At 47.1% G+C, this 23911-nt stretch overlaps 1 protein-coding gene across 3 annotated transcripts in view; it reads left to right on the top strand.

Annotated features, from left to right (window-relative positions):
• Positions 1–23911, top strand: part of SEC14L1 (SEC14 like lipid binding 1) — a 202778-nt gene that overhangs the window by 169115 nt on the left and 9752 nt on the right. For all 3 annotated transcript variants that reach the window (XM_063960441.1, XM_063960443.1, XM_063960442.1), the window contains 5 exons: positions 20113–20183; positions 20871–21042; positions 21775–21909; positions 22208–22342; positions 23581–23832. In XM_063960441.1, the coding sequence (XP_063816511.1) occupies positions 20113–20183; positions 20871–21042; positions 21775–21909; positions 22208–22342; positions 23581–23832 (765 nt within the window). The remainder of the gene's footprint in view (positions 1–20112; positions 20184–20870; positions 21043–21774; positions 21910–22207; positions 22343–23580; positions 23833–23911) is intronic.

The raw sequence follows: 23911 nt of genomic DNA on the forward strand, positions 1-23911 counted from the left end.
GACGGCTCGGTAAGACCTATTCTAAATCTGAAATCTTTGAACCTGTACATACAAAAATTCAGTTTCAAGATGGAATCACTCAGAGCAGTGATAGCGAATCTGGAAGAAGGGGACTTTATGGTGTCCCTGGACATAAAAGATGCTTACCTGCATGTCCCAATTTGCCCTTCACATCAAGGGTACCTCAGGTTCGTGGTGCAAAACTGTCATTATCAGTTTCAGACGCTGCCGTTTGGATTGTCCACGGCACCTCGGGTCTTTACCAAGGTAATGGCCGAAATGATGATTCTTCTGCGAAGAAGAGGCGTATTAATTATCCCTTACTTGGACGATCTCCTGATAAGGGCAAGGTCCAGAGAACAGCTGGAGGACGGAGTAGCACTAACCCAAGTAGTGCTGCAACAACACGGGTGGATTCTGAATTTTCCAAAATCTCAGTTGACCCCGACAACACGTCTGCTGTTCCTGGGAATGATTCTGGACACGGTTCAGAAAAAGGTGTTTCTTCCGGAGGAGAAAGCCAAGGAGTTATCCGAACTTGTCAGGAACCTCCTAAAACCAGGAAAAGTGTCTGTGCATCAATGCACAAGAGTCCTGGGAAAGATGGTGGCTTCTTACGAAGCAATCCCATTCGGCAGATTCCACGCACGAACTTTTCAGTGGGATCTGCTGGACAAATGGTCCGGATCGCATCTGCAGATGCATCAGCGGATAACCTTATCGCCACGGACAAGGGTGTCCCTTCTGTGGTGGTTGCAGAGTGCTCATCTGTTAGAAGGCCGCAGATTCGGCATACAGGACTGGGTCCTGGTGACCACGGATGCCAGTCTGAGAGGCTGGGGAGCGGTCACACAGGGAAGAAACTTCCAGGGAGTATGGTCAAGCCTGGAGATGTCTCTTCACATAAATATACTGGAGCTAAGAGCGATTTACAATGCTCTAAGCCTGGCAAAACCCCTGCTTCAGGGTCAGCCGGTGTTGATCCAGTCGGACAACATCACGGCAGTCGCCCACGTAAACAGACAGGGCGGCACAAGAAGCAGGAGAGCAATGGCAGAAGCTGCAAGGATTCTTCGCTGGGCGGAAGATCATGTGATAGCACTGTCAGCAGTGTTCATTCCGGGAGTGGACAACTGGGAAGCAGACTTCCTCAGCAGACACGATCTACACCCGGGAGAGTGGGGACTTCATCCAGAAGTCTTCCACATGATTGTGAACCGTTGGGAAAAACCAAAGGTGGATATGATGGCGTCTCGCCTCAACAAAAAACTGGACAGGTATTGCGCCAGGTCAAGAGACCCTCAAGCAATAGCTGTGGACGCTCTGGTAACACCGTGTGTGTTCCAGTCAGTGTATGTGTTTCCTCCTCTGCCTCTCATACCCAAAGTACTGAGAATTATACGGCAAAGGGGAGTAAGAACGATACTCGTGGCTCCGGATTGGCCAAGAAGAACTTGGTACCCGGAACTTCAGGAGATGCTCACGGAAAATCCGTGGCCTCTACCTCTAAGACGGGACCTGATTCAGCAGGGACCGTGTCTATTCCAAGACTTACCGCGGCTGCGTTTGACGGCGTGGCGGTTGAACGCCGAATTCTAAGGGAAAAAGGCATTCCAGAAGAGGTCATTCCTACACTGGTTAAAGCCAGGAAGGAGGTGACTGCACAACATTATCACCGCATTTGGAGAAAATATGTTGCGTGGTGTGAGGCCAGGAAGGCCCCCACGGAGGAATTTCAATTGGGTCGATTCCTACATTTCCTGCAAACAGGATTGTCTATGGGCCTCAAGTTGGGGTCCATTAAGGTTCAAATTTCGGCCCTGTCGATTTTCTTCCAGAAAGAATTGGCTTCAGTTCCTGAAGTCCAGACTTTTGTAAAAGGAGTACTACATATACAGCCCCCGGTGGTGCCCCCAGTGGCTCCGTGGGACCTTAATGTAGTTTTGGATTTTCTCAAATCCCATTGGTTTGAGCCACTCAAATCGGCGGATTTGAAATATCTTACATGGAAAGTAACCATGCTACTGGCCCTGGCTTCAGCCAGGAGAGTGTCAGAATTGGCGGCTTTATCGTATAAAAGCCCATATCTGATTTTCCATTCGGACAGGGCAGAACTGCGGACGCGTCCTCATTTTCTGCCTAAGGTGGTGTCAGCGTTTCACCTGAACCAGCCTATTGTGGTGCCTGCGGCTACTAGCGATTTGGAGGATTCCAAGTTGCTGGACGTTGTCAGGGCATTGAAAATATATATTTCAAGGACGGCTGGAGTCAGAAAATCTGACTCGCTGTTTATACTGTATGCACCCAACAAGCTGGGTGCTCCTGCTTCTAAGCAGACGATTGCTCGTTGGATTTGTAGCACAATTCAACTTGCACATTCTGTGGCAGGCCTGCCACAGCCTAAATCTGTCAAGGCCCATTCCACAAGGAAGGTGGGCTCATCCTGGGCGGCTGCCCGAGGGGTCTCGGCATTACAACTCTGCCGAGCAGCTACGTGGTCTGGGGAGAACACGTTTGTAAAATTCTACAAATTTGATACCCTGGCTAAAGAGGACCTGGAGTTCTCTCATTCGGTGCTGCAGAGTCATCCGCACTCTCCCGCCCGTTTGGGAGCTTTGGTATAATCCCCATGGTCCTGACGGAGTCCCCAGCATCCACTAGGACGTTAGAGAAAATAAGATTTTACTTACCGATAAATCTATTTCTCATAGTCCGTAGTGGATGCTGGGCGCCCATCCCAAGTGCGGATTGTCTGCAATACTTGTACATAGTTATTGTTACAAAAAAATCGGGTTGTTCTTGTTGTGAGCCGTCTGTTCAGAGGCTCCTACGTTGTCATACTGTTAACTGGGTTCAGATCACAAGTTGTACGGTGTGATTGGTGTGGCTGGTATGAGTCTTACCCGGGATTCAAAATCCTTCCTTATTGTGTACGCTCGTCCGGGCACAGTATCCTAACTGAGGCTTGGAGGAGGGTCATAGGGGGAGGAGCCAGTGCACACCACCTGATCCTAAAGCTTTATTTTTGTGCCCTGTCTCCTGCGGAGCCGCTAATCCCCATGGTCCTGACGGAGTCCCCAGCATCCACTACGGACTACGAGAAATAGATTTATCGGTAAGTAAAATCTTATTTTCAGTTACAATGTTTAGTTTGCCTTTATGCTGTATATCACACATTTACTTTACAAAATATTTTTATAACTAGTTTACTGCATTGGTCACCATTTGTGTTATGCACTCGGGTGTTGAGAAATGACAAGTATAGACAAAACCTTGGACCTTTGCCCTGCGTTGATCAGAACTTAAAATTTTGGTTGTAAGCCTCACAGTAGTGTACTGTGTATGGAATATCTATCCGGGTGTAGCATGGTATGCCGGCAGCCGGGCTCCCGGCGACCAGCATACCGGCGCCGGGAACCCGACCGCCGGCATACCGACAGCGTGGCGAGCGCAAAGGAGCCCCTTGCGGGCACGGTGGCGCACCACGCAATTTATTTTCCCTCCAGGGCGGGTCGTGGACCCCCACGAGGGAGAATATCTGTCGTATGCCGGGTGTCGGGATCCCGGCGCCGGTATACTGTGCGCCGGGATCCCGACATTCGGCATACTGAAGACCACCCATCTATCCTTGTGGTCAGTGTAGGGAATGGTGTTATTGATTCAAAAGAAAACTTTGCCTGAAACCATGTGTGTCTAGGTTCAGTCGCTTAAACAGTTGGATTCTGACATTCAAAAAAGAAAATTAACATGCTTGTTAAACACCTAATATCAAGGTCTTTGTATACTAGGAATAATAATAATTAATGAAGACTGCAAACTGCGCTTTTACATTGGTGCTATTTTGTCACAGCAGCTGAGTCCACTTGCATCTAACAGACTAATAATATATGGCAGTATAACAGTTTTAAAGATCTAGATCAGGGGTGGCCAACCAGTCAGTGGCAAAGTGCCAGAAAAGATCTGTAGTCAAGGGTAAGAGCCATATCATGTGCGCGCTGAAGGCGCACAAGCAAAAACAGGGGCGTGGCATAGTTGTCACAAAGCCACACCACATTTTTATGCGCACACCTTTCGGTTTGACGTTTGCAGGAGTATGACCTTGTGTCATAACCCCATTTTTAGTCATGTTGTACAGTGCCACATACAAATAAAGCCCCTGTACAGTGCCACATACATATAAAAACACCAAAAAAAGGGTGCCCCCACAGTGCCAGATACATATATTCCTCCACAGTGCCAGATACATATATTCCTCCTCAGTGCCAGATACATATATGTCCCCATAGTGCCAGATATGCCCCCACTGCCAGATACACATCTTCCCAGTGCCAGATATGCCCCCAGTGTAAGATACACATGTCACCCCAGTGCCAGATATACCCACAGTGCCAAATATGCCCCGAGTGCCAGATATGCCCCCACTGCTAGCTACACATCTCCCCAGTGCCAGATATGCCCCCAGTGCCAGATACACGTCCCCCCAGTGCCAGATAACACGTCCCCCCATGCCAGATATGCCCCCAGTGCAAAATAAGCCCCCACTGTCAGCTACACGTCTCCCCAGTGCCAGATATGCCCCCCACTGCCATCTACACATCTCCCCATCTCCCCAGCGCCAGATATGCCCCCAGTGCCAGATATGCGTCCCCCCAGTGCCAGATATGCCTCCAGTGCCAGAAACACATGTCCCCCAGTGCCAGATATGCCCCCAGTGCCAAATATGCCCCCACTGTCAGCTACACGTCTCCCAAGTGCCAAATATGCCCCCACTGTCAGCTGCACGTCTCCCAAGTGCCAGATATGCCCCCACTGCCAGCTACACATCTCCCCAGTGCCAGATATGCCCCCGGTGCCAGATACACATCCCCCCAGTGCCAGATATGCCTCCAGTGCCAGAAACACATGTCCCCCAGTGCCAGATATGCCAGCTACACGTCTCCCAAGTGCCAAATATGCCCCCAGTGGCAGATACACGTTCCCCCAGTGCCAGATATGCCCCCAGTGCCAGATACACATGCCTCCCCCCCCCCCCAGTGCCAGATATGCCATCAGTGCCAGATACACATTCCCCCCCAGTGCCAGATATACTCCCAGTGTCAGATACACATGTCGTCACACTGTGCTCCCCCAAGTGCTGCTCACCGCAGTGCTGCTGCTCTGCTCAGTCTGCTGCTTGTGAGGGTAGGAGAGCGCAGCGTGCGCCTCTCCTGACCCTCAGTCACAACACTCTCCGGCGGTGTTGATTCTCTCTAATTAGGCGCCAGTCCGTGAGCCAATCAGAGTTCGTGGACCGGCAGCTAAGACTCCTGATTGGCTGCCGTTCCGCGAGCTTTGATTGGCTTACGGGCCAGCGCCGGACAGTGCAGAGTAGGGCAGTGGGAGGCGCCGCGGGAGCTTATGAGCCGCATGCGGAGATAGAAAGGTCTGCTTGCGGCTCGAGAGCCACGGGTTGGCCACCACTGATCTAGATCTTTTATTAAGCAGATAACAGACATGTACGTTTTTCCTCCTTTGTCCTATCTGAGTGGGCATTGCATACTGTGGCTCTAGAAGGGAGGCTGAGGAGTAGACCTGGTTGGTAAGTAGTCTAACCCTCCCCGCACCTTAAGCCTAACCACCACCACCCCTTTCTTGGTGCCTAACCCTCCCTTCCCGCAGCCTATCTCTACCCCCCACCCCTCTCTCAGCTTGATCCTAAACCGCCCTGGCATACCTACAATTGGGATGCCAGTGCCGGCATTGTGATCCATGTCGGAATCCCAGCGTCTGTCTTCTGACCAGTGTCGGGATTTCGCCGTCTGTATTCCTCCTGCTGGCATACCAAACGCTGGTATGCTGACTGGATCCCATTTTAGGTTGCCTGAATCTAAGCAGTCAGATTACGGGGCGTGAGTGTTAGGACAGCGTCAGCAGCTGATATCTATCTCCCCCACCAAAGCCTTCTCCTGGCCCCAGATGAGTGTCAGCTGCAGGTGCTCATGGGCCCTAATCACAGGTTCAGGGGACCCCCTTTAATGTCTGGTTATGCCAGAGACGCACCCAGGAGCTGCTGATTGCATTAGACTAATCAACTTTCATTTTATTGGCAAGTATATTATTACAACAATTTTGGGGTAACATTCTGGTGTTGATTCCTATTATGACATAATTTTTGCTAGATTGACTCTAATTTTTGGGATAACCGGAAGAGAAATAAGAAAAAACAAAATAGACAACATGAGCTGCTCAGCTGTCAACTGGTAGTGAACAATCACTTATATACGAAGGGGGAATATTCTAGAGTGATTGTGGAGTGAACACTTAGAATATTTGTGTGTCTCACATTCTAGAATATTCTGGTAGATTCCCATATGCACCTTCTATAGTTAAGTTCCCTATTAATTGAGGACATCCATTATCTTAAGAACTGGAGCCAAACTGGGGGGGAAAAAACATAAATTTTTGTGTTCAGCAACAACAAAATACCCTGAATTTGTTGAAATATCCTGGCAACTTAACTTTATTTTGGGGAGGCGCTGTGATATCTGCCATAGCCTCCTGTGATAGGCGCCTATTCTGAGGCAGCCTCCCTCTTGAGACACCTAGTGATCCATTTTTAAAGCACTACCTAGTACATACTTGGGTCGCCCTAGAACTAAAGATCAATTGTATAGTGGTACATGTTGAGTACTATGGTAGGTTGATTGCACTGCAGTTAGTCTTCATTCACCACACTTCCTAGGTGCAGGGAAAGGCTATTACTACGGATTTTGTGTATTTCTGTTTTGCACTCTTTTGAGGCACCACTTGAAATTGGATCAAGTGATTCTGGGGCAGATGTATTAACCTGGAGAAGGCATAAGGAAGTGATAAACCAGTGATATATGCAAGGTGATAAAGACACCAGCCAATCAGCTCCATTATGTAAATGAACAGTTAGGATCTGATTGGCTGGTGCCTTTATCACCTTGCACATATCACTTGTTTATCACTTCCTTATGCCTTCTCCAGATTAATACATCTACCCCTCTGTCCTTACTTAGACACCGGGTGAGATCTGGTGGAGATAGTATTCAATGTCATACGGAACAGGTGATGCTCTATTCCTCTTTCTTGATAATTTAGTCATTCTTTCTCTAACGTCCTAGTGGATGCTGGGGACTCCGAAAGGACCATGGGGAATAGCGGCTCCGCAGGAGACTGGGCACAAAAGTAAAAAGCTTTAGGACTACCTGGTGTGCACTGGCTCCTCCTCCTATGACCCTCCTCCAAGCCCTAGTTAGATTTTTGTGCCCGAACGAGACGGGTGCAGGCTAAGGGGCTCTCCTGAGCTGCTTAGTGTAAAAGTTTAAAGTAGGTTTTTTATTTTCAGTGAGACCTGCTGGCAACGGGCTCACTGCACCGAGGGACTAAGGGGAGAAGAAGCGAACTCACCTGCGTGCAGAGTGGATTGGGCTTCTTAGGCTACTGGACATTAGCTCCAGAGGGACGATCACAGGCCCAGCCATGGATGGGTCCCGAAGCCGCGCCGCCGGCCCCCTTACAGAGCCAGAAGAGTGAAGAGGTCCGGAAAATCGGCGGCAGAAGACGTCCTGTCTTCAATAAGGTAGCGCACAGCACCGCAGCTGTGCGCCATTGCTCTCAGCACACTTCCCACTCCGGTCACTGAGGGTGCAGGGCGCTGGGGGGGGGCGCCCAGAGACGCAATAAAAAAACTTTTTTTGGCAAAAAATACATAACATATAGCTCCTGGGCTATATGGATGCATTTAACCCCTGCCAATTTTTCCATTAAAAAGCGGGAGAAAGGCCGCCGTGAAGGGGGCGGAGCCTATCTCCTCAGCACACTGGCGCCATTTTTTCCTCACAGCTCCGTTGGAGGAAGGCTCCCTGACTCTCCCCTGCAGTCCTGCACTACAGAAACAGGGTAAAACAAGAGAGGGGGGGCACTAAATTGGCATATTAATATATACAGCAGCTATATTAGGGAAAAACACTTATATAAGGTTATCCCTGTATATATATATATATAGCGCTCTCGTGTGTGCTGGCAAACTCTCCCTCTGTCTCCCCAAAGGGCTAGTGGGGTCCTGTCCTCTATCAGAGCATTCCCTGTGTGTGTGCTGTGTGTCGGTACGCTGTGTCGACATGTATGAGGAGGAAAATGGTGTTGAGGCGGAGCAATTGCCTGTGTTAGTGATGTCACCCCCTAGGGAGTCGACACCTGACTGGATGGTCTTATGGAAAGAATTACGTGATAGTGTCGGCACTTTACAAAAGACTGTTGACGACATGAGACAGCCGGCAAATCAGTTAATACCTGTACAGGCGTCTCAAACACCGTCAGGGGCTATAAAACGCCCGTTACCTCAGGTCGATACAGACACTGACACGGACACTGACTCCAGTGTCGACGGTGAGGAAACTAACGTATTTTCCAGTAGGGCCACACGTTACATGATCACGGCAATGAAGGAGGTTTTGAACATTTCTGATACAAGTACCACAAAAAAGGGTATTATGTGGGGTGTGAAAAAACTACCCGTAGTTTTTCCTGAATCAGATGAATTAAATGAGGTGTGTGATGAAGCGTGGGTTTCCCCCGATAAAAAACTGCTAATTTCTAAAAAATTATTGGCATTATACCCTTTCCCGCCAGAGGTTAGGGCGCGTTGGGAAACACCCCCTAGAGTGGATAAGGCGCTCACACGCTTATCAAAACAAGTGGCGTTACCGTCTCCTGATACGGCCGCCCTCAAGGAACCAGCTGATAGGAAGCTGGAAAATATCCTAAAAAGTATATACACACATACTGGTATTATACTGCGACCAGCAATCGCCTCAGCCTGGATGTGCAGTGCTGGGGTGGCTTGGTCGGATTCCCTGACTGAAAATATTGATACCCTGGACAGGGACAATATATTATTGACTATAGAGCATTTAAAGGATGCATTTCTATATATGCGTGATGCACAGAGGGATATTTGCACTCTGGCATCAAGAGTAAGTGCGATGTCCATTTCTGCCAGAAGAGGGTTATGGACGCGACAGTGGTCAGGTGATGCGGATTCCAAACGGCATATGGAAGTATTGCCGTATAAAGGGGAGGAGTTATTTGGGGTCGGTCTATCGGACCTGGTGGCCACGGCAACGGCTGGGAAATCCACCTTTTCACCCCAAGTCACCTCACAGCAGAAAAAGATACCGTCTTTTCAGGCTCAGTCCTTTCGTCCCCATAAGGGCAAGCGGGCAAAAGGCCACTCATATCTGCTCCGGGGCAGAGGAAGGGGAAAAAAGACTGCAGCAGACAGCCTCTTCCCACGAACAGAAGCCCTCCCCCGCTTCTGCCAAGTCCTCAGCATGACGCTGGGGCCTTACAAGCGGACTCAGGCAAGACGGTGGGGGCCCGTCTCAAGAATTTCAGCGCGCAGTGGGCTCACTCGCAAGTGGACCCCTGGATCCTGCAGGTAGTATCTCAGGGGTACAAATTGGAATTCGAGACGTCTCCCCCTCGCCGGTTCCTGAAGTCTGATTTACCAACGTCTCCCCCCGACAGGGAGGCGGTATTGGAAGCCATTCACAAGCTGTATTCCCAGCAAGTGATAATCAAGGTACCCCTCCTACAACAGGGAAAGGGGTATTATTCCACGCTGTTTGTGGTACCGAAGCCGGACGGCTCGGTGAGACCCATTTTAAATCTGAAATCCTTGAACACTTACATAAAAAGGTTCAAGTTCAAGATGGAGTCACTCAGAGCAGTGATAGCGAACCTGGAAGAAGGGGACTATATGGTGTCTCTGGACATCAAGGATGCTTACCTCCATGTCCCAATTTGCCCTTCTCACCAAGGGTACCTCAGGTTTGTGGTACAGAACTGTCACTATCAGTTTCAGACGCTGCCGTTTGGATTGTCCACGGCACCCGGGTCTTTACCAAGGTAATGGCCGAAATGATGATTCTTCTTCGAAGAAAAGGCGTCTTAATTATCCCTTACTTGGACGATCTCCTGATAAGGGCAAGGTCCAGAGAACAGTTAGAGGTCGGAGTAGCACTATCTCAAGTAGTACTACGACAGCACGGATGGATTCTAAATATTCCAAAATCGCAGCTGATTCCGACGACACGTCTGCTGTTCCTAGGAATGATTCTGGACACAGTACAGAAAAAGGTGTTTCTCCCGGAAGAGAAAGCCAGGGAGTTATCCGACCTAGTCAGGAACCTCCTAAGACCAGGCCAAGTGTCAGTACATCAATGCACAAGGGTCCTGGGAAAGATGGTGGCTTCTTACGAAGCGATTCCATTCGGCAGATTCCACGCAAGAACTTTTCAGTGGGATCTGCTGGACAAATGGTCCGGATCGCATCTTCAAATGCATCAGCGGATAACCCTGTCTCCAAGGACAAGGGTGTCTCTCCTGTGGTGGTTACAGAGTGCTCATCTCCTAGAGGGCCGCAGATTCGGCATTCAGGATTGGGTCCTGGTGACCACGGATGCCAGCCTGAGGGGCTGGGGAGCAGTCACACAGGGAAGAAATTTCCAGGGCTTGTGGTCAAGCATGGAAACATCACTTCACATAAATATCCTGGAACTCAGGGCCATTCACAATGCCCTAAGTCAGGCAAGACCTCTGCTTCAGGGTCAGCCGGTGTTGATCCAGTCGGACAACATCACGGCAGTCGCCCACGTAAACAGACAGGGCGGCACAAGAAGCAGGAGGGCAATGACGGAAGTGGCAAGGATTCTTCGCTGGGCGGAAAATCATGTGATAGCACTGTCAGCAGTGTTCATTCCGGGAGTGGACAACTGGGAAGCAGACTTCCTCAGCAGACACGATCTTCACCCGGGGGAGTGGGGACTTCACCCAGAAGTCTTCCACATGATTGTGAACCGTTGGGAAAAACCAAAGGTGGACATGATGGCGTCCCGCCTCAACAAAAAACTGGACAGATATTGCGCCAGGTCAAGGGACCCTCAGGCAATAGCTGTGGACGCTCTGGTAACACCGTGGGTGTACCAGTCAGTGTATGTGTTCCCTCCTCTTCCTCTCATACCAAAAGTACTGAGAATCATAAGAAGGAGAGGAGTAAAGACTATACTCGTGGCTCCGGATTGGCCAAGAAGGACTTGGTACCCGGAAATTCAAGAGATGCTCACGGAAGACCCATGGCCTCTACCTCTAAGAAAGGACCTGCTCCAGCAGGGACCATGTCTGTTCCAAGACTTACCGCGGCTGCGTTTGACGGCATGGCGGTTGAACGCCGGATCCTGAAGGAAAAAGGCATTCCGGATGAAGTCATCCCTACCCTGATCAAAGCCAGGAAGGATGTGACCGTACAACATTATCACCGTATTTGGCGAAAATAGGTTGCGTGGTGCGAGGCCAGGAAGGCCCCTACAGAGGAATTTCAACTGGGTCGATTCCTGCATTTCCTGCGAACAGGACTGTCTATGGGCCTAAAATTAGGGTCCATTAAGGTTCAAATTTCGGCCCTGTCAATATTCTTCCAAAAAGAACTAGCTTCTGTTCCTGAAGTTCAGACGTTTGTCAAGGGAGTACTGCATATACAGCCTCCTTTTGTGCCTCCAGTGGCACCTTGGGATCTCAATGTAGTTTTGGGGTTCCTAAAATCACATTGGTTTGAACCACTCACCACTGTGGACTTAAAATATCTCACATGGAAAGTGGTAATGCTGTTAGCCCTGGCTTCAGCCAGGCGTGTTTCAGAATTGGCGGCTTTATCCTATAAAAGCCCTTACCTAATTTTTCATACGGACAGGGCAGAATAGAGGACTCGTCCTCAATTTCTCCCTAAGGTGGTTTCAGCATTTCACTTAAACCAGCCTATTGTGGTGCCTGCGGCTACTAGGGACTTGGAGGATTCCAAGTTACTGGACGTAGTCAGGGCCCTGAAAATATATGTTTCCAGGACGGCTGGAGTCAGAAAATCTGACTCGCTGTTTATCCTGTATGCACCCTACAAGCTGGGTGCTCCTGCTTCTAAGCAGACTATTGCTCGTTGGATTTGTAGTACAATTCAGCTTGCACATTCTGTGGCAGGCCTGCCACAGCCAAAATCTGTAAAAGCCCATTCCACAAGGAAAGTGGGCTGATCTTGGGCGGCTGCCCGAGGGGTCTCGGCTTTACAACTTTGCCGAGCAGCTACTTGGTCAGGGGCAAACACGTTTGCTAAATTCTACAAATTTGATACCCTGGCTGAGGAGGACCTGGAGTTCTCTCATTCGGTGCTGCAGAGTCATCCGCACTCTCCCGCCCGTTTGGGAGCTTTGGTATAATCCCCATGGTCCTTTCGGAGTCCCCAGCATCCACTAGGACGTTAGAGAAAATAAGAATTTACTTACCGATAATTCTATTTCTCATAGTCCGTAGTGGATGCTGGGCGCCCATCCCAAGTGCGGATTGTCTGCATTACTTGTACATAGTTATTGTTACAAAAATCGGGTTCTTGTTGTTGTGAGCCATCTTTTCAGAGGCTCCTTCTGTTATCATGCTGTTAACTGGGTTCAGATCACAAGTTGTACGGTGTGATTGGTGTGGCTGGTAAGAGTCTTACCCGGGATTCAAAATCCTTCCTTATTGTGTACGCTCGTCCGGGCACAGTATCCTAACTGAGGCTTGGAGGAGGGTCATAGGGGGAGGAGCCAGTGCACACCAGGTAGTCCTAAAGCTTTTTACTTTTGTGCCCAGTCTCCTGCGGAGCCGCTATTCCCCATGGTCCTTTCGGAGTCCCCAGCATCCACTACGGACTATGAGAAATAGAATTATCGGTAAGTAAATTCTTATTTTCTCTAACGTCCTAGTGGATGCTGGGAACTCCGTAAGGACCATGGGGGAATAGCGGGCTCCGAAGGAGGCTGGGCACTCTAGAAAGATCTTAGACTACCTGGTGTGCACTGGCTCCTCCCACTATGACCCTCCTCCAAGCCTCAGTTAGATTTCGTGCCCGGCCGAGGTTGGATGCACACTAGGGGCTCTCCTGAGCTCTTAGAAAGTTATAGTCTTAGAATTTGTTATTTTCAGTGAGACCTGCTGGCAACAGGCTCACTGCAGCGAGGGACTAAGGGGAGAAGAAGCGAACTCGCCTGCTTGCAGCCGGATTGGGCTTCTTAGGCTACTGGACACCATTAGCTCCAGAGGGATCGACCGCAGGCCCAGCCTTGATGTTCGGTCCCGGAGCCGCGCCGCCGTCCCCCTTACAGAGCCAGAAGCAAGAAGATGGTCCGGAAAATCGGCGGCATGAAGACTCTGTCTTCACCAAGGTAGCGCACAGCACTGCAGCTGTGCGCCATTGCTCCTCTCACACACTTCACACTCCGGTCACTGAGGGTGCAGGGCGCTGGGGGGGGCGCCCTGAGGCAGCAATAAAAACACCTTGGCTGGCTAAAATACCTCAATATATGGCCCCAGGGGCTATATATGAGGTAAATACCCCTGCCAGAATTCCATAAAAAACGGGAGAATAGGCCGCGAAAAAGGGGCGGAGCCTATCTCCTCAGCACACTGGCGCCATTTTTCTCTCACAGCTCGGCTGGAGGGAAGCTCCCTGGCTCTTCCCTGCACAGTAAGAGGGAAAAGAGAGGGGGGGGCATTAAATTTGGCACTGTATACAGTATATTATATAAAAGCTATTAGGGACATAACTCAGTTAGTCCCTGTATATATATAGCGCTCTGGTGTGTGCTGGCATACTCTTACTCTGTCCCCCCAAAGGGCTTTTGTGGGTCCTGTCCTCGTTTAGAGCATTCCCTGTGTGTCTGCGGTGTGTCGGTACGGCTGTGTCGACATGTTGAATGAGGAGGCTTATATGGTGACAGAACAGAGGCCGATATATGTGATGTCGCCCCCTGTGGGGCCGACACCAGAGTGGATGGATAGGTGAAAGGTATTAACCGACAGTGTCAACTCCTTGCATAAAAGGGTGGATGACGTAACAGCTGTGGGACAGCCGGCTTCGCAGCCCGCGCCTGCCCAGGCGTCTCAAAGGCCATCAGGGGCTCAAAAACGCCCGCTCTCTCAGATGGCAGACACAGATGGCGACACGGAGTCTGACTCCAGTGTCGACAAGGTGGAGACATATACACAATCCACTAGGAACATCCGTGACGTGATCCCGGCAATAAAAAATGTGTTATACATTTCTGACTTTAACCCAAGCACCTCTAAAAATGGGTTTTAGGTTTGGGGAGAAAAAACAGGCAGTGTTTTGTTTCCCCCATCAGATGAATAAATGAAGTGTGTGAAAGCGTGGGTTCCCCCGTTAAGAAACTGGTAATTTATAAAAAGTTACTGATGGCGTACCCTTTCCCGCCAGGTGGATAAGTTACGCTGGGAGATATCCCCTAGGGTGGATAAGGCGCTCACACGTTTGTCAAAAAAGGTGGCACTGCCGTCTTAGGATACGGCCACTTTAATAGGTACCTGTTGATAAAAAACAGGAGGCTATCCTGAAGTCTGTATTTACACACTCAGGTACTAGACTGAGACCTGCAGATAGTGCTGCTGCAGCGTGGTCGGTGACCCTGTAAAACAGGGATACTAGTTGGCAAACATAAAAACATATTAAAGACGTCGTCTTATATATGGGGGATGCACAGAGGGATATTTTGCCGGCTGGCATCCAAAATAAATGTAATGTCCATTCTGTCAGGAGGGTATTAGAGACCTGTCACTGGACAGGTGATGCTGACTTAAAAAGCGCATAGAGAGCCTTATAAGGGTGAGGAATTATTTGGGGATGGTCTCTGGGACCTCGTATCCACAGCAACTGCTGGGAAGAAATAATTTTACCTCAGGTTTCCTCACAGACAAAGGTACAGTCCTTTCGGCTTCAGAAAAGCAAGCGGGTCAAATGGCGCTTCCTTTCTGTACAGAGACAAGGGTAGAGGGAAAAAAGCTGCACCAGTCAGCCTGTTCCCAGAATCAAGATTCTTCCCCCGCCTCCTGTGAGGCCACACCATGACGCGGGTGCTCCACAGGTGTAGCCAGGTACGGTGGGGGGCCGTCTCAAAAAATTTCAGCAATTAGTGGGCTCGCTCACAGGTGGATCCCTGTTTCTTTCAAGTAGTATTTCAGGGGTACAAGCTGGAATTAGAGATGTCTCCCCCCAGCCGTTTCCTAAAATATGCCTTGCTGACAACTCCCTCAGGCAGGGAGGCTGTGCTAGAGGCAATTAATAAGCGGTATTCCCAGCAGGTAATACTCAAGGTGCCCCTACTTCAACAAGGACGGGGTTACTATTCCACACGGGTTGGGGTACCGAAACCGCATGGTTCGGTGTGACCCATTTTAGATTTAAAATCCTTGAACACAAAAATTCAAGTTCAAGATGGAATCACTCAGGGCGGTTATTCCAAGCCTGGACGAGGGGGATTACATGGTATCCTGGGACATCAAGGATGCTTACCTGCATGTCCCCATTTACCATCCTCGCCAGGAGTACCTCAGATTTGTGGTACAGGATTACCATTACCAAGTCCAGACACTGCCGTTTGGACTGTACATGGCACCGAGGGTGTTTTATCAAGGTAATGGCCGAAATGTTGATACTCCTTCAAAAAAAGGGAGTTGTAATTATCCCGTACTTGGACAATCTCGTTATAAGGGCGAAGTCCAAGGAGCAGTTGGTAGTCGGGGTAGCACTATTTTGGAAAGTGCTACAACAGCATGGTTGGATTCTAAACAGTCCAAAGTCACAGCTGGTTCCTATGACACGTCTACTGTTCCTGGGGATGGTTCTGGACATAAACCAGAAATAGTGTTTCTCCCGGAGGAGAAAGCCAAGGAGTTGTCATCTCTAGTCAGAGACCTCCTGAAGCCAAAATAGGCAGCGGTGCATCATTGCACGCGAGTCCTGGGAAAAATGGTAGCTTCCTACGAAGCAATCCCATTAGGCAGGTTCCATACAAGAACTTTTCAGAGGGACCTGTTGGACAAGTGGTCCGGATCGCATCTTCCGATGCATAGGCTGATAACCCTGTCTCCAAGGACCAGGGTATCTCTACTGTGGTGGCTGCAGAGTGCCCATCTTCAAGAGGGCCGCAGGTTCGGCATACAGGACTAGGTCCTAGTGACCATGGATTCCAGCCTTTGAGGCTGGGAGGCAGTCACACAGGGAAGAAATTTCCAGGGACTTTGGTCAAGTCAGGTTATTTCCCTACACATAAATATTCTGGACCTGAGGGCCATTTACAATGCCCTGAGGCCGGCAAGGCCTCTGCTTCAAAACCAGCCGGTACTGATCCAATCAGACAACATCACGGCAGTCGCCCATGTAAACCAACAGGGCAGCACAAGAAGCAGGATGGCGATGGCAGAAGCCACAAGGATTCTCCGATAGGCGGAAAATCATGTGTTAGCACTGTCAGCAGTGTTCATTCCCGGAGTGGACAACTGGGAAGCAGATCTTCTCAACAGACACGACCTCCACCCGGGAGAATGGGGACTTCCTCCAGAAGTCTTCCAATAGGATTGTACACCATTGGGAAAGGCCACAGGTGGACATGATGGCGTCCCGCCTCAACAAAAAGCTATAAAAGATATTGCACCAGGTCAAGGGACCCTCAGGCGATAGCTATGGACGCTCTGGTAACACCGTGGGTGTACCAGTCGGTTTATGTGTTCTCCCCTCTGCCTCTCATACCAAAGGTACTGAGAATAATAAGAAGGCGAGGAGTAAGAACGATACTCGTGGATGGCCAAGAAGAGCTTGGTACCCAGAACTTCAAGAATTTATATCAGAGGACCCATGGCCTCTGCCACTCAGACAGGACCTGCGGCAGCAGGGGCCCTGTCTGTTCCAAGACTTACCGCAGCTGCGTTTGTCGGCATGGCGGTTGAACGCCGGATCCTGAAGGAAAAGGGCATTCCGGAGGAAGTCATTCCTACGCTTACTAAAGCCAGGAAAGAGGTTACAGCAACTCATTATCACCGCATATGGCGAAAATATGTTGCATGGTGTGAGGCCGAAAGGGCCCCAACAGAGGAATTTCAACTAGGTCGATTTCTGCATTTCCTGCAAGCAGGAGTGACTATGGGCCTTAAATTGGGTTCCATTAAGGTACAGATCTCGGCTCTGTCGATTTTCTTTCAAAAAGAACTAGCTTCAGTACCTGAAGTTCAGACATTTATAAAAGGAGTGCTGCAGAGTCAGCCCCCGTTTGTGCCTCCTGTGGCACCTTGGGATCTCAACGTGGTGTTGAGTTTCTTAAAATCACATTGGTTTGAACCACTAAAAACCGTGGATCTGAAATATCTCACGTGGAAGGTGGTTATGTTATTGGCCTTGGCTTCTGCCAGGCGAGTATCAAAGTTGGCGGCTTTGTCTTGTAAAAGCCCTTATTTGATTTTCCATATGGATAGGGCAGAATTGAGGACTCGTCCCCAGTTTCTCCCAAAGGTGGTGTCAGCGTTTCACCTGAACCAGCCTATTGTGGTGCCTAGGCTACTAGGGACTTGGAGGACTCCAAGTTGCTAGACGTTGTCAGGGCACTGAAAATATGTTTCCAGAACGGCTAGAGTCAGAAAATCTGACTCGCTGTTTATCCTATATGCACCTAACAAGCTGGGTGCTCCTGCTTCTAAGCAGACTATTGCTCGTTGGATTTGTAGTACAATTCAGCTTGCACATACTGTGGCAGGCCTGCCACAGCCAAAATCTGTCAATGCCCATTCCACAAGGAAGGTGGGCTCATCTTGGGCGGCTGCCCGAGAGGTCTCGGCTTTACAACTTTGCCGAGCAGCTACTTGGTCAGGGGCAAACACGTTTGCAAAATTCTACAAATTTGATACCCTGGCTGAGGAGGACCTGGAGTTCTCTCATTCAGTGCTGCAGAGTCATCCGCACTCTCCCGCCCGTTTGGGAGCTTTGGTATAATCCCCATGGTCCTTACGGAGTTCCCAGCATCCACTAGGACGTTAGAGAAAATAAGAATTTACTCACCGGTAATTCTATTTCTCGTAGTCCGTAGTGGATGCTGGGCGCCCATCCCAAGTGCGGTTTATCTGCAATACTTGTACATAGTTATGGTTAACTAAATCGGGTTATTGTTGAGCCATCTGTTGAGAGGCTCTATTGTTTCATACTGTTAACTGTGTTTCATATCACGAGTTGTACGGTGTGATTGGTGTGGCTGGTATGAGTCTTACCCGGGATTCAAAATCCTTCCTTATTGTGTACGCTCGTCCGGGCACAGTACCTAACTGAGGCTTGGAGGAGGGTCATAGTGGGAGGAGCCAGTGCACACCAGGTAGTCTAAGATCTTTCTAGAGTGCCCAGCCTCCTTCGGAGCCCGCTATTCCCCCATGGTCCTTACGGAGTTCCCAGCATCCACTACGGACTACGAGAAATAGAATTACCGGTGAGTAAATTCTTATTTTTTCTTCTAGATTCTTCTAGATTCTTTCCATTTACTGTTTGTTTATAACTTACGATGTTCAGGACCATCTCTATTTGACTTCCTTCCTTCTTTTTTATACATGTTTAACTTATCTATCCATCATCCTACTGACATGAATCCAGGCTGCCAGATGTATGACCTGATCGCAAGTACTCAATCACTTGGTTGCCAGTCCTTCTTGGCTAGACACAGCTGTAGTCAGTCTGGAAAGGGAATTTCAGTCTTATACTCCCTCAAGTGGTTTTGAATCCTCTTCTGGAGGTCTCGGTCCCTCAGTTGTGATTTGGAGTGTTTTGTCTAACTGTTTGCGCTAAACACCCAAATTATTAGCCAGAGTTGCCAATGCAAGACTATCACTCCTGTTCTGTTCTGTGAAGGCTCAGCTTTTTTTGAACATGATGAGCTGCCTTCCTGCACATCCATTTATTAGGTGTTTCACTCTGCCACTGTGATTGTGCTCATGGGTGCAGGTTCCATGTCCTGTGGTTGGGGACATTGTACTTTTTTAAGGATGACTGTTTACTTTTCTTAAGGTTTTTTTTTTTTTACCTGAAGCACTCACAATTTTATGCATGAGCTGTGTACGTTTTCCTTTCTGTGGTTTCTCTTCAAATGTGGGACTCCAGATTATTGATTGGCCACATGGTGTCCAGGACGTCAGGGTCAGTTTGAGTCTGGACATCCTTCGATGGGCCCTTTTGGTGTCATCCATTCTGGAGCTCTGGTAGTTTGCTTCAGGTTTGCATGGTTTGTCCAATGTCGCTTATCAGTTTCAGCATCTAGTTTTATGTGGGCAGCTCAACTACACTTCTATTTTCTCTAGTGCAGCGCTTGACCCCGGGTATCTACTATATTGATGCAGGCTGGGTTTTCTTGAACGGTGGCATTTTGTAGGTCACTGCTTCCACTAGAAGGGTCTCTGATGTGATGCCTACACTTGCTTTGTTCTCCTCTCCTAATTTTCCATTTTTTCTGGGCGATGCTCCACAGTAAGCTAGCCTTCCAGTGCAATGTGGTTCCTAGCTTCTCCTGAACCAAGACGTTGCATTACCACTTTTTCATTCTTCTGATTTCTCTGCATCTTGGCTCATGTCCAGGTGGTTGCGGGATTATGTGGATCGGGCCAAGTTGGTTCAGATTTGGGACAGTCTCGTGTTTTTTGTTATGACACACTCTAGTGGGAAGGGCCTGCTTCCACATAGGCTGTGGTTCGCTGGATCACTTATGCTCTTATGTAGGCATATGTCTTCTGGGTTAGCCAGTGACTCCAATCTAGGCTGAGAGTGCTTTTTGGGTAACACTGTAGGGTGCCTCGGTTGTGCACAGTGGATTCTTGGTCTTTAGTGTACATTTCACATACAGTACTTTGAATTTGTGGCCACAACTGACAGTTTTAGGTGTCTCTTTTGTGCAGTGTTGCACGTGGAGTCCTCCTTTTGGCTTTGGCTTTGTTAAAAAAATTTAAAAAAAGATTAGATGGAAGAGAAGGGAGGGCGTAGAGTGGGGAAGTTTCAGCCCCAATAGTTTTATCTATTTAGTGCCTACTCAGCCTCCCCTCTAAACCCGTAGTCTGCAGTGTCCCCCAGATGGGCTCTATTGATTTGATTTTATGATGAGTACAGAAAAATCCTCCTTTTCCTGAGGAGAAGAGAAGGTTCATTAAAAGGGTATTCGAAAATCTACTCTAGCATAATAACTTAGAATCCTTTTTTGGTCTTAGGTGCTGTCCATTAATGAAGAAGGGCTCCGGCGCTGTGAGGAAAATACAAAAATATTTGGGCGACCCATCAGGTGAGGTTTTAGTTTTTCTATTTCTAAGTGTAAAAAAAATATTGTGTAGTTTAAGTTTTTATATTTACATTATTCTCTACCACATCCACCTGTCTTTGGTTTGATTAGCAAAATAATAATATAAAGAAGAGTCCTTACTGCACATATCTGAAATAATTTGACACATAGGTGCAATCTAGTCAGCAAAGCAAGACCTGTAAAATTACTTAATATAAATGATAGACATGGCACAAAATTCTGTGAAACATGCTTAGCTATGAGAGAAGATAATGCACCACACATCTATTGCAGTAGACAGCTGATACCACAAGGTGGCTCTGATGTGCATCTATTGTATTGACTCCAGGTAAGCAGAACTTGCTGACTGGCTGGCCCCATAAGAACAACAAGTTTCTCCTAAAGCAAAGTAGCATGCTTTGAATACTTATGGGGTTTATGAAGTGATTGGTTTATTCTTTGTCTGGTTTTGTAAACTTTTGTTATTGTGGAAGATTATTTCTTTATATACCTTAAAATTTATTTTTGTTATTAATGCTTTCTTTTATTTGGTTTTTATTCCTTAATAAATATATATTATTTTTACTATTTTAGTACTTGCTGTTATTACATTGCTATCACAATATCATTACTTCATGAATTTAGTGATAAGTTGATGTCATTTTAATGTGATTTGCTGTTACTTTTCAGCTCTTGGACCTGCTTAGTAGATTTGGAGGGGCTAAATATGAGGCATTTATGGAGACCTGGCGTCAAAGCATTGCTGCGCATCATTGAAGTGGTGGAAACCAATTACCCAGAGACTTTGGGACGGCTGTTGATCTTACGGGCCCCAAGAGTGTTTCCAGTGTTGTGGACATTAGTAAGTTTCTAAAAAAAAATTTAAAACCCCCCAAAAACAAATCTTTTTCTGTTCCCAGTGTATACATACATCTCTTATGGAATTTAAAACTTGAGTTGGGGGCTTTACAGTTGAATAACTGCAAATTTAAATAAACAGTTACCTAAAGGTCATTATAAATAAGTTGCTCTACAAAGTAAAACAAATGTACTTGCCCATTTAGCTCCTTATTGGGATTAATCTTGACCTTATTATTATTATCCTTTATTTATATGGCGCCTCTTCTTGTAAAACTAAAATTTCCACAATTTCTCCTGAAGCAATCACAAACCTTTGCTGGCACTAGTTACTCTGTTCTTCCAACACAAGACACAACGTTCCTGTGCAAATAATGCTGCTTTATCCTGCCCTCACAAGCTTCATGTGGTGCCCCAATTTAAAGAGCTTTGGTGGAATTACAGCACAAGGATCAAGTACAATGGTTAATGGAATTTGAGGCAGCAAGCGAAATGTCATCATAGAAGCATGTTTGCTAAATACAACCTATTTTGTCTTTTATACTGCTGCTAATTTACACCAAATCTGTAAAGGAAGAGTTTTATTTTTATTATTACTGTTGGGAAAATACAAAATTTTCCCATTGTGAAAATTACATGTGGACATGTTTTTCAGTTCAGCGTCTATCATCTGAGAGTGTCCTGGAAAACGAAAAGCCACGTTATATTAATCTGTCATTTGTTTGTGATATTTCAGGTTAGTCCCTTCATAGATGAGAATACCAGGAAGAAGTTCCTTGTTTACGCTGGCAATGACTATCAAGGCCCAGGCGGATTAATAGATTACATTGACAAAGAAGTGATCCCAGACTTTCTTGGTGGGGAGTGCATGGTGAGCATTATAGGGATTATTGCGTAGCACCTTCAGAAAGTGTTGGTGGCCAACCATACAGGCTGTTAATGAAGCATTTGTATATCATACTGGAGAATGCAGGTTTGAGTACCAGAGTTCCAATATTGTTATGTTGCACATTTCACAATATTCTTTTTAAACAATAATAATTCTTTTATACAAACTGCTGTAAGTATTTGTGCAAATCTAAGCATTATTAGATCTGATGGCTTCCTGATGCTGCCTCATTCGAACACCATGCAGTATGCCTTATTCATGTCAATCACTGGTTTTGCAGTGTGATGTTCCAGAAGGTGGGCTGGTTCCCAAAGCACTTTACCGGACTCCAGAGGAACTGGAAAGTGAGGATATCCGACTCTGGACAGAGACAATCTACCAGTCAGCTAGCGTGTTTAAGGGCGCTCCGCATGAGGTATGGTGGCTGAAAGGCCAGTATGTGGACCGCATCCATGATGTGTTTCCTAACTGCTGTATTTCCCTGAGGACAAAATGTTTCTTTACAAACCAAATACTCATTTCCCTTATTTGATTTACTAAAGTTTCCCTTCTGTATTTGGAGTTTAACTTGTTAGGTTTGTGAGATCAGATCTCACCCCAAATTATTTCTTTGTTTATTTTACACTTGGTTTGTCATTTTTGTCTTTGATGTGGCACCTGTCCTGATGTGTTTTTTCTCCTGAGACTAGTATGGTATGAAGGTGGACAAAGGCAGTGTATATTAAAGACCACTCACAAGGAGGGGTGCTTAGCAACTACACAGGTATATTAAACAGAAGGAAAGTAGTACTGTGATGCACTGACCAGTAAAGAATGCTATAATAAAATCTAACTTTTATTATTGATATCAAAATTAATAACCCCAAAAGTAGTAAAATATTAAAAACCATTAGTGTGAAAAAGGTATATATTAAAATTGTCAGGGATGTGCATGCTTGTAAAGACCAACTATGAACAAATACTGTACCTTACTCTACAGTGCTACAACAGCATTGGCTATGTCAGGTAAATAACCACTCAGTGCCAAATATCCCAGTGTTACAGAATAATGGTTAGAAGTAATATATTATTTATTAAATGGTGACACTTTCGAGACTTCTCACTATTTTGGAGCTCTATAGTACATGATCATTACAATAATTGTTAGAATAGCAATATACACCTAGTTGACTTAAGGTCTAGGTTAATAGTGGCTTTTTTTTTCTAATCCTTACGATCTATTTGGATGTTGTTTAAGTTTGTATAGCAGTATATATTTTCTTAATTCCCGTAATTCTCATACGGTCATATGGTATATGTGACACCAACAGGTTATTTGTGGAGTATGGTATTTTTACATAATTTGTCTTGGTCAGCGTCCAGATCCCTGACCATTTTCACCTTCTACCTTTTCTACCGAATGCTTTTTATTATTTTGCTACCTTAAGGTTTATTCTTTTTTTCTAAAAAAATCAGTGATACGTTTATATTTTAATATATTTACCTACTCTTTACTGATAGGTGTACCATAATACTACTCTTTCCTGCTATACTTCTTAGAGTAGCCTGCACACTTCTGAGCACTACAGTTTATTCTTTCTCTGTGTTGTGTTTTGATGGCTGACATGATCTAAGTTTTAAATAGTGTTTGCATTCGCTTTTGTATCTTTCCAGATTTTTATTCAAATAGTGGATGCCTCCTCTGTGATCACCTGGGACTTTGATGTGTGCAAAGGAGACATTGTTTTTAACATTTACCACTCCAAGAGGGCACCACAAGTGCCCAAACGGGACACCCTTGGAGCTCATGGCATCACATCTCCTGTGGGTAACAATGTGCAGCTGATTGATAAGGCTTGGCAGCTGGGCCGAGATTACAGCATGGTGGAATCTCCGCTGACCTGCAAGGAGGGAGAGAGTGTGCAGGTAGCTTTATTCTTGCTAAATTACTGCAGTACTTTTCCTAACTTTGTTGTTGCACAGACTATAATGCTTTTATCCACAG

The sequence above is a fragment of the Pseudophryne corroboree genome, chromosome 3 (genome assembly GCF_028390025.1).
Source record: "Pseudophryne corroboree isolate aPseCor3 chromosome 3, aPseCor3.hap2, whole genome shotgun sequence".
In the NCBI taxonomy this organism is placed as follows: Eukaryota; Metazoa; Chordata; class Amphibia; order Anura; family Myobatrachidae; genus Pseudophryne; species Pseudophryne corroboree.